This window comes from Amblyomma americanum, chromosome 10 (assembly GCF_052857255.1).
Source record: "Amblyomma americanum isolate KBUSLIRL-KWMA chromosome 10, ASM5285725v1, whole genome shotgun sequence".
NCBI lineage: Eukaryota > Metazoa > Arthropoda > Arachnida > Ixodida > Ixodidae > Amblyomma > Amblyomma americanum.
In genome coordinates, this window is record NC_135506.1 from 25,472,773 (window position 1) to 25,484,171 (window position 11,399).

Sequence of the window (11,399 nt, forward strand, 5' to 3'; positions counted from 1 at the left end):
ACTCTGGCCTGATTCCTGAACGGCGCCGTGTAAGGAGGGATAAGGGGTGTGGAAAGAGCGTAGGGAGAGAGAGAATAGCGACAGCTGTAGGTACGACGCAGTCTAGGTCTCGTATTGGTGAGCCCCGTATACGTTTGACTCAGGAATGTTTCCGTTTCTGTATTCCTCGCTGGGATGTTCTTGTGAGGTTCTCGGCTAGTCAAGGTCCGATGCATGGCGTTTTTAACGCGATGCCCCGTGCGGCGGAAAACTCGGCGGCGGCGTCGTTGTGAATGAAAAATCATGATTTGTCGAGAGAGTAGCGACGTAGAAAAGCAGCTTCACTGAGAAGAAAAATATTGGCAGACCATCCTTACAAAAATTTGCTTAGACAGTCTATAGACTGCCCATACACTTCTGTGTATAAAGTCTATAGTTCTTTATAGGTAAACCATAGAGAACAGTCTACATACAATCTATAGATTTATGGCCATACACTTTTTGTAGACTTCGGTCTCTAGACAGCCTATGGACTATAGAGAAAAATGAATATTTATAGGAAGGCAATAGAGTCTATAAGAAGTCTACAGACTGTGTGTAGACAATTTTTATAAGGGCGGAATCGCACCGCTGTCCTTTGAGCCGGGAACCTGGCACGCAACCTGTACACCAATGAGGAATTTTCTTTCAGTGCGATAAACGGAGACCCTGTACGAGCACCTCACATCGGAAAGGCGCGCCAGCGGACCCCCAAGTGACCGTAGTTATGGGGATCCTTTGACGCTATAGCGTCGTACTCTTAAGGTGAACCTAGCTGTCCCTCAAAGTTTTTTAATCCATCAACAGCTAGGAGGCGCTGTTCGGGCGCTCGCACGGAGATGGCGTTTTTGTTGCCTTCAATCATTACGTCTTCCCCGATGGAGGCGGCAGGCTGCATGCTCGGTAACGCGATAGTGCCTACCACTTTTGGACGTTGCCAGCACTCAGCAGCATCGCCCCTACTATCTCCCGAGCACCTTCCCTGGCTTCAGAGCCTTAATCTGAACTTTTCGCGATCTCGCTTGTATCATTTTGTAGCCGCTGCTGGCCTCTGAAACATGTCCTATCCTGTGGCGGTGCTTCCATTAAGTTTGTCCAGTGGGGGCGTGTGCCCTACTGTTTTGTTTGATCGAGCATGGGTCTTTTAAGTGTGACCAATAGATGTCTGGTAAAGTGGATTGTAGTATGCATTGCGGGCTGCACCACAGTGAAGTCGAGCAGCGGCCAGCGTCAGGTCTCCAGTGCGGACTCCCCGAGAGGGTCTCTCCTCTGCTTTTGTTTCCCTGCGTGCGACGACGCGGTGCGGGATGCGGCGCGATGGTGGCACGCTGGGCGTCTTCTATTTACAGCCCTCCACCCTCGGCGCACGGGATTCGTGTCTTCCTTGGCCCTGCTGCACCCCCCCCCCCCCCCCCGCGCTCTCCCGTGTGTGCCGCGATTGCCACCGTGTAACGCGCACGTCACGCGCGCGTGTGTCTGCGTGCACGCTTCAGAGCGAGGGAGAGAGACAAGTATAAGCGTCCTTGAGAGGTTGAACGAGTATAATGCAGCCTCGTCTTTCAATGCCAGCGGAGGTCCTCAGTCCTGGCAAGAAGGCCTTGTAAACGGGGCATATTATATAACCTTTTTTTTCCCGATCCGTCCATTTGCTTTTTTTTCTTAATTTGCATTTGGTCTGTCCAGTCTTTTATGCACTATTTTCTAGCCCTCACTGTTTTCCGGCAGCTATTTTTTTTTTGTTAGCGGTGTGTGCTAGTTGGTGAAACTTATAGTCACAGAGGTTGTGCCCAGCTCTTGTATCGTGTTTCTCCAGTGCTTGCCTTACAAACATTTCTTTAGACAGTCTGTAGATTGTCCATTAACTTCTGTCTATAAAGTCTATAGACTTTCTCTAGACAAACCCTAGAGGACAGTCTATAGACAATCTATAGATGACCATAGACTTTTAGTAGACTTTTGTCTATAGGCAGTCTATAGACTATGAACTGACAAAAAGAAATATCTTTACGAAAGTAATATAGTCTACAAGAAGTCTGTAGACTGTGAATAGACAAATAGAAATATTTGTAGGAAGATAATAGTCTATAAGAAGTCTATAGACTGTCTATAGGCCCTCTTTCTAAGGGATGTACGAATTACCATTGTCTACTGCCAATGAACCGCGGCCGCCGCCAGGTAACTCGGAAAGGAGGTGCACGGAGAGGAACGATCTAAATTACCCGAGATGCTCCTTTGTGTTCTAAACCCGCAGTATGTGGTGGGCCGAATTGATGTGTAGTCGAGGCTCAAAGAAGCGCCTGCGCTTACCCGCATTGCGCTATTGTTTGCTGTGGTATATTGAAAGCGACCGCTGGTAGCCGCCATGGTCGTACTGAAACAGCGCTGTGGACGACGTCCCTAATGACATACCTAATCCCTAATGCCCAAAAGCCTGGTCCTTAAGGATAACGGAGTGGATTCCAAGAGAAGGCAAGCGTAGCAGGGGGCGGCAGAAGGTAATGTGGGCGGATGAGATTAAGATGATTGCAGGCATAGGGTGGGCGCATGCGGTATCAGGGAGTCGTCAAGCCGCTTCGCGCACGGGTAAAATCCTCCTCTCGCTTTAGGCAGTGATGGCAGTGCGAAACGTTTAGGCGCGTGTCATCTGGTCATGCATGTTGGCCAGGTGAAGCAAGTGGTCAGATCCGTGGCGCTTTGAGGGCGACAAAGACGGCTGTTTTAATGCGAATAGACTTGCTCATGTGACGCCGCAATTTGTGCGCGGTTCGGGCCACACGGGTGTAACGATGCGAGCATTTTGTTTTAAAGCGAGACCGTGTCCACTGTGGGCCAAAACTAAGTGTGGTTCTGAACGTGTTGGCAAAGTAGCCACCGAGCCGCATATGGTGTAGCTGCTGTGGCGCCCCCAGCGCCCTCTGTCGCCAGGGAGTGGATATGGTAACAGCGTAGCAAGCGTTACATCATCGGCCTGCCCTCATAAACAAGGCATTCAATCGTCCTTCCTGCCGTCATCACCCGATGGAGATCTTTGTATCCAACCTCCCTGTTTTGTCAGCGTTTTTGGGGTGCCTGGTGTTTTCTTAGAGTTTTGCACGTGACAACGTCGCTCTCACGTGACCAAACAAGCCAGTTACCATTGTGTCGCTTTGTTCAACCTAAAGACGCCGCGAGAGTACAGCACGCGCATGTCCCCACCTTTTACTCCCCAGTTCTCATATATCACTATTGATAATAGTAATTGTTTTTTGGGGGGAAAGGAAATGGCGCAGTATCTGTCTCATATATCTTTGGACACCTGAACCGCGCCGTAAGGGAAGGGATAAAGGAGGGAGTGAAAGAAGAAGGGAAGAAAGAGGTGCCGTACACACTAAACAAATTCTCACCCTTAAGGGTGCAAATCAGCTGTCCCCAGACGAACACCCTTTTGGGTGCTAAAAAGGGTGCAGAGATCAGCACCCTTCAGGAAGGGTGCACAGCATGAAAGTTTAGAGGGCGCGCATCATGCCAAGGCTTTTGCTTCATGGGTGGATCAATGTGGAGCACCCTTCCAACATGTATTCGTAGAGGTGTTATGGAAAAATAGTACCCTTTAATGAGGGTGCATTTATTACATCCTCTTAAGTACCATTAAGTGCACCCTTTCTTAAGGGTGCTGATCTCTGCACCCTTTTCTAACACCGAACAATTGGAAAAGGGTGTTATTCTGGGGACAGCTGATGTACACTCTAAAGGATGAGAAATTGTTTAGTGTGTAGTGGAGGCCTCCGGAATAATTTCGACCACCTGGGGATCTTTAACGTGCACTGACATCGCACAGCACACGGGCGCCTTAGCGTTTCACCTCCATCGAAATGCTGCCGCCGCGGTCGGGTTCGAACCTGCGGGAACACCGGATCAATAGCCGAGCCCCTTAACCACTGAGCCACAGCGGCGGGTGTGTATCACTATGAAGTGCACGATATTTGTGTTCCGCTTGCTCATAGCGGTCTAACAGCTCACCGACTGCGTACTTCGTGTATGACATGTTCGTTCACGAACGGTTTGGTGCAGTACGTGGTTAATGTGTGCCAATGACGACGCCCGTATTACGGGGGAATCTGCGGTAGACGAACCCAGAAAGCGGGGAGCATCGCGATCCAGGCCTCCAGCGTGTGCGGTCTGTGCGCCGCCTCGACGGGGTCGTCGCATTCCTACCTCGTCCGTCGGCCCACCGCGCCTTGAGATGCATCCGTTCTCCTGACTGCTGCCCCAGCAAGGCTGTGTGTGTGCTCTCGTGCAGCGGTCCCGGAATGTAGACACCGCGGCGCTCCCGTGGTTTACGGTGGCGTTGGCGACTTGAAGCCGCTCTTGGAACACGACAGCATTGCACTCTTCGCCACCTTTGTTTTGATTTTAGAGCATGGCTAGTGGAGGAATCATCTGTGGATTTGTACGTGCTGTGCTGCAGCACAGTCCTGTATTGCTTGTTCCTTGTCTTCTGTGTGCGTTTTATTCATGCTGCGAAACTTTTCTCCATTATGAACTGCAACCAACTAGCCCAAACCACCGTGTTACTACAAAAAAGAGGCCCCGCAGTAGACAATTGTGGGAGATTCTCGCAAAAAAGTAAGCACAGAAGGTGAGGTAGTTGTGTCCTGTCGCCTGTGGTGTGACACCGAGATGCCTCGCCTGCTGTCACTCCGCATATAGCCTTGATATTGTTCAGTGGCACTCACACCTTTGTTTCCCTCCGTCTTTTCAATGTCGCAGAGTCGTGGAACCGGAAGCCATGAGTCTGCACGCCGCCGGAGACGGTCCTGAGGACGGCCACCTTCCCAGGCGCCGGCCCGTCCCTCCCGTGGCCGCGGAACGCCACGCTTCCGCCAGCGGCACTGCACCGACCGCCTAGCCCACGTCACCAACGCACGTCACTTCCGGCCGGCCGCCGTTCGTCCGCTCTTCTTCCGCATCCAACAGACATTCAGGCTTTTCCCGCGTCTCCACCGCCAGATCCATGTCCGTATAGTCCCAGTGTGTCGGCGTCAGCATTTTTGAGGTGTCTAACGTCATCGCATAGTTTTGCACGTGACCCGGAACGTCCCGACTACGTCACTTTGACCTGACCAGTCAAGCCTCCCACTCGCGTCTTGGGCATCGAGCGCCCTCTTGCGTCTTGTGTGTCGTTTGCGAGTTCGACGGAATCGTCGTTGAAAGCAGCGCTCATTTAGCCTCCCCTTCCCCGTGTGTACATCCCTCATTATTTCACCGTCCTTTACTCGACGTCACTGTCGACTTCATCGTGCTGTTACTGCGTGCTAACAAGTCGCTCACTATTCGCTGGCAACGAGCTAATTTTACCCACAGCGTCGCCTGTAAGCGGTGCCATCTTCCACTGGCAATACTGGAAACTTTTCCAATCGAATCATACGGTTTCTCAACACAACGTTCAGGTGCAACGTGTTCATCGGTGAAGCCGTATCATCCTCGAAACGTCGGAACTGCTCTGCGCAGTGACGTCACGTCTGTCCGCCAACAAGAATCGTTTGTAACCCATCAGTGTTCCCTAAGCTGAACTGCTCTGCCGCCGTGTTCACTTCACCGGGCTCTATTTATCTAACTCGACTTCTGTGTCCACACCGCATCACAGCCCTCTGGACTTCACGTTGCCCGTGGGCTAATCACTGAACGACAAGTAGCACATATCTAGGCATCGTCACCGCGAGTGGTTGTCTTTGCGAGGGCTGATAGATAAAGCCAGTGTGTGGAAATTCTTTCGTTCACTTTATGTGTTAGAGAAACCCGTAACCCGTGTGAGTCGCCATATTCCCGCCGTGCGCATCTACACTTCCAGCGTCTCCTGTTAGAACAGTCGCCGTTTTTCTGATAGCCAACCTTCAGAGCATATAGGAATCGTGTTGACGAGTCATCCCGGTGTTTTCACCCTTTTCATCATTGTCTTCTACCCGAAGCTCTTCAACGTTCGTGTAGCGTGCGTGCATCATTGACCGCTGTATAGATTTTTCGGACGCATCGACTTAAAGGCTCAACACACAAGCTGACAACTCATCTTGATATCCTTCGAAACAACCTCCGGGCACCAAGTGTACAGTGATAGCACCCCATCGTCAGCTGCTGTCTCCGTGGTAGTATACAGTCGCCCATCGTTTTGTAAATTAAGTAGCGAGTTTGGACGTGCTGTTCTGATTATCGACGAGTGTTCGATCAGTTCCTGCGCTTGAACTATTTCTTCAAGACCTCAGGAGAATCGACGTGTTCGTGCTTCAAAGGTTGTGACCGAGCGTGATTGACCGGGAGTGAGGTACAGTAACGACCATCGACCGACCGCTGTCAAGAGCGACCTGAATCGCTGTTTCACAGTACCTGCCGAATTTCCGAATTTTACTTGGAAAACAGTATTTGCTCAGTAAATTGAGTGGCACAAGCAGAAATTCTTGTCAGCCGTTCAAGCCGCAGGAGTGCCACCGACATGGTGCAGCAGCTGTAATTGTCCAGAAGGCTGCTGTTTTTAGCGCTCAATACGAATTTTAAGTCTCGGTGGGGGAGACTTGGAGGTTTCAACGAAGAGCTCTAGAGCTTGCGAACAGTTACAGATTGCAAAACTTGGCTCTCCTCAGTGGCTCGCGACTAAAACATCGTTCCTGCGAATTCTTCAGAAAAAAAATAAGATCCACACTTCTGAGTTCAGCGAAGTCTAACCGAGGACTTCAAAGAAGGAAAAATAAAGGTCGATATAAAATTTCACGGTGAAACCGAAAGAGAAAAGGAAAAAAAACGGACTGGTTCCGAGCCCTTGAGACTCCGTGATTTGTCGCGTCGACTTGAGTCGAATCGTCTTGATGCACCGTCACCGGGAGGACAAGCCAAAGCACTGAACTCTTACGTGAGCGCACGTTGGAAGTCCCTTGGCTGACCCCCTCTCCTCTTCCTCCTCACGAGCGACGAGCCACGGATCCGAAGCGCCTTCGACGCCAACCCACCGTGTCGTGCAGGGCCAGTGGTCGCGTTTGCTCAGCGCATCGTCGCCGCAGCCGGCATGATTCCCTACTCGACATGCATGCGATTCGCGTCCAGGGACCGTCGCCGACGCAACGCTGCCCAGTGGACCGTCTGCAGGAGCCAGATCGGGGTGAGTGTGGAGACGATTTAGCTTTTCTCTCGCTTATCTCCGATTCCTCACTCCGAGCCATATAATCGTGTAAAATGGGACTAAATGCACCACTTCTCCTCGCAGCACGCAGTTACTCCGTGGGGAGACTAACTGGTGCTCATGTCCGTTTCCAGTTTGTCTCCGAGGGAGTAATAACTGCTCCTTGAGGGAATAAACGGTGTGCAGTTAGTCCCAAAAAACTGACCGCTGCAGTTAGTCCCAAGAAGCTTGGTTGCTCTGTGAGGGACGGGGGATTTCGTGCGATGCTGTTAGTCCCCAAATCACTAACCGCTGCAGACACCTACAAGTTTTCATTTTTCCCACAAACTATAATAGATTGGAATCAAATAAACGAACCATTGCCCCATGAGGTCTAACCAATTAGTGCTATTTCTGTCTCTTTTCCAGTGTTATTTCTTTCTTATTTCGCTCACTTGTACGCCCACCCTGCTTGGACTTAGTGTCCGCAGTATTTCATAAATAAATAAATAAAAATTTACTGAGGGAGCACTGTTTGACCTTTGAGCGACTGATGGTTGTGTGCAACGCTGTTTAGTCCGTAAAAACTAACCGCTGTAGTACTTTTAGTCCTTCTTGGCTTAGAGTGATAGCGTTTGAGCTGAAAGCGTGCCAGCGATGCAGCGGGGAGGACTATGATGTACCTTGCAGCGCAAACAAGACAGAGTCGTGAACTACAGGACGCTATAGTTGCATACCTCAAGTGCGCAGTGACACTGCTCCCATGCTGACGGCCGCCACCTATTGTTCCTACTCTACGCGGAAATGGTACATCGCTAATTTTTTTTTCGTGCCTGAAAGAAGAGGTGTAAAAATAAGCCCTGTGCTTGAGTGCTAACTCAGCATTGCTTGTCATATTGCGGCTACTTGTACTGGAAACTCAGTCCAGCAGAACGACTTCGTGGGCAGGTCGCTGCATACTTGGAAGCACTGTGGCTCCATTTCCCTATTCTGGTCTGCGTCCTGTTAGTGTTACAAGATACGATCCAGTATTGTTAACAACTCTGTGGTCCTAGCTTGTTGGTTTGCAAAAATCGTCATTGCTATGGACATTCGTACGCCGCGTCTGATCATCGCCCGCCGAGTTTTGCGTCAGGATATTAGGTCCCTTTTTAGCCCCCCCCCCCCCCTCCCCCCCCTTTGCCAGTGTGATTAGACACGTCCAGATGGGACTGATGTAAGCCAATATGGGTTCAACATGAGGCGTATAGATCCCATAAATTTATATATACTTTGGGGAGCTGTTATTACTTTGGGTTGCAGCTATACGTATGCGCTTTATCCGGATGATATCGAACAATCCGGAAGTGAAACCGCTTTGATTTATCGGGCGTATTCAATGATATGGATGTTGGGCCGTGTAAGCATGTGCAATGCATGCCTAACTCGCCGAGGCTTCCATCCCAGAGAATATCTGGAAGTAAATACAAGAAAGATAAAAAAAGTGAAAAAAAGAAAGCCGGTGAAAGATAACAAAAATACAAGCAAGCGTCCCGAGATTCCCGACTTCTCCGTAGCATTTGAAATGACGACGATAGCTATAGTCACCTCGCCCCCGCGGTGAAAATCATTGCATCGGGCCAGTGGATCTCTCCGCTTAAAAGTACTTCTCGACGCACCCATGCTAGCACTTGTTTCATTACGCGCTTGTTGTGATATACAGATTACAGTACACTCCTGTTGCGATGCGCGTGTCACAATGTGTATTACGATGCGCATTAGTTAAATAGGCCTGCTGGAATGCGCATGTTACAATACGTAGCGCTTTTTTTTACAATATGCCTTTTTTTACAATATGCGCGTTACAATACCCATTGTAGTGTGTATATACGTTGCAAAGCGCGGTCGTGCGGCAAAAATCTCGTCCGCGAGCGAGCCGAACAAACCGGCGAAAGCCGACGAGCGTTAACCAAACGCTGCACCATTTCTCGCGAAAAAAATAAAAAAATCAACAACGCGGGCTCCGCGAACGGCGCTGTTTGAAGAAGAAGGCTCTCCTGCTGCCCACCGGGGGAAGTCGCCGCGGCGTTTATAGTATAGCCGGAAAAGCGAGCTCATTGTTAGGTCGGCGTCGATCCCCGCGGAGCTTCGCGCTGCAGGTGTCTCGGTGTTTGTGTAGCGGAGCTTACATATTTTTCCTCTGCCGTTTTCGTCTTTCGAGCGCGAACACGCTTACTTTTTTCTTTTGTTCTTACTGTTTATACACTGTCCGTAGCCTGTTTGCTACCCGCCTGTGATCTATACAACTGTTGAGTCTTGTTCCAGCTTGTTGTTGCTATATTTCTTGTTCCTGTACTCTGTGTGCGTTAATGCTCCCGCTTCTTGTTGGTATTTATTTTGTTTCTGCTCTGTGTGCGTTCCGGTTCCCTCTTCTCGTTGATGCTTTTCTTGGTCCTGGTTTGTGCGCGCGCCAGCATGCTCTAGCTATAGGGAGCGATGTTATTCCGCGTTTATTGGAGATACTTCGTTTTAACTTTTTGCCTGTCCACCCTTGGTTTGCTTACGGCCTGCACAGATTTTCCCGCCTGTTTGCTGGCCGCCTTTGCTGTACTCTTGCTCTGAGTCGTTCGTTGGTGTGTTGATTTTGTGAGGTGGGGGAAAGGGTGCCTTTATGGCGTCGTTAGCGTAGCGTCGAGAGTGGATGAATAGTTCCTTTTTTGCAAATTTAGCCGCTCCCCTGGCCCCCGTTACGCTTTTGGCGTGCCCTCCGCCCTTTCTCGTCTTTATCTGAACGTTTTTTACGACGCATTTTTCTATCGCTCAAATCCGAACGCCTCGAGCAGAAAGCTAACGCATGAGGAAAGTTGGCTTTTTTCTCTCATGTCGCTGTCCTCCTTTCATGTTAACACGGCTTAAAAAGGCAACGGTTTACGTGGATAGGTACCGAATGGCCTAGTGAATTATTGTTCCCGTTGGCTTTCTCTTTACAAAATACGAGTGGCGCCATCACCGGCCGATTTTGCAAGTAAAATGCATGCGTCGACACCTAAGTTGTCGACGCTGATCTCAGAGGCTGCGCCACAATGTCGTTCACTTCAAAACGATGGGAACCCATCCTTTTTCGTTACGAACGTCGTGAGTTTGAATCGACTGGCGGGAGGATTTTCAAATCCAGTTTTCTCACCGATGAATGGGCGTCTCGCTACCGGGAAAACGCGCAACGTAGAAAGAGCGAAAGAATAAATTTTTACTTAGAACATAAATTGCATGGAGCTTTTCTCAGTGTTACTTTAATGCAAATCAAAAACTCAAGACTAAGAATGAATAAAACGTAGTGCTCACATGGAAAAACACATAAATAAGGAGTGGGTAACACTCGAATCAATGTTAACTATCAGTGAGCAACACGACACCTATAACCCACAGAGACAGTACGCCGAGGAATCACATAGTATGAGACGTTTTTAGCATACCGGAGACGTACTAGCGGAGACGTATACCGGTTTACCGGACCCCTACTGCGCATGCGCAGTGGCCCTCCCTGACGCCAACAACGCCACTGCGCATGCGCAGGAGGGGTCCGGTAAACCGGTATACGTCTCCGCTAGTACGTCTCCGGTGTGCTAAAAACGTTCAATGTCGCAGCTGCTTAATTCCTAAGAGTCCTCTGTCTTGGCGTTCGTTAAGAATCAAAATGCAGTGAAACCGGCTACTCGTATCAAAAGAAATCAATACACAGATTGCCTACGGTGAACCATGTTCGCTTGCTTGAAAAGCAACTTGAATTTAAATATCCAACGCCAGTGCCGTGCGAAGCAGACAACAAAAAAAAAACGGACCCGTATCGCGGGTAACGAATTCCGCCGTCCGTCTTCATCGCATGCATGAATATTCAGTCGCAGTAGTCTAGCAAACTGTGCTCTTCCCGAGTTCTACAGTCGGAACATGCACTCACAGGGAACACGCTTTGACAAACACGACGTCAAAACACGTTAGCCAAGCCTGTCTCCAGCACATTCATCTGCAAGCAGAGCGAGGAGTCTTCGTAGTATTTTTTTTTATTGTGTAGAATATGGTTTCACTGCCGCATGACGTGTACTACATATTGAGGAAAAGGAAATAGACAGATGGCCCCAGAGTTAGTATTGAAAAAAAAAAAACGTGTATATAAATCTTGCGAGAAATTCACCATGGACCAGAAGTTATGTACTTATAAAGAAGTAGACTGAGATATGCTTAAAAACATTAAAAGGTTTTACTGACGTTTCGACCGAGG

At 49.5% G+C, this 11,399-nt stretch overlaps 1 protein-coding gene across 2 annotated transcripts in view; it reads left to right on the plus strand.

Moving 5' to 3' along the window:
- LOC144107648 (uncharacterized) overlaps positions 1-11,399 on the plus strand; it is a 361,279-nt gene that overhangs the window by 221,638 nt on the left and 128,242 nt on the right. The window contains exon 4 of one of the 2 annotated variants that reach the window (XM_077640746.1): positions 4,768-7,144. In XM_077640746.1, the coding sequence (XP_077496872.1) occupies positions 7,052-7,144 (93 nt within the window). In that variant the 5' untranslated portion in view covers positions 4,768-7,051. Of the gene's footprint in view, positions 1-4,767; positions 7,145-11,399 lie in introns of those variants that run through there. The other variant, XM_077640748.1, reaches the window with a different exon arrangement.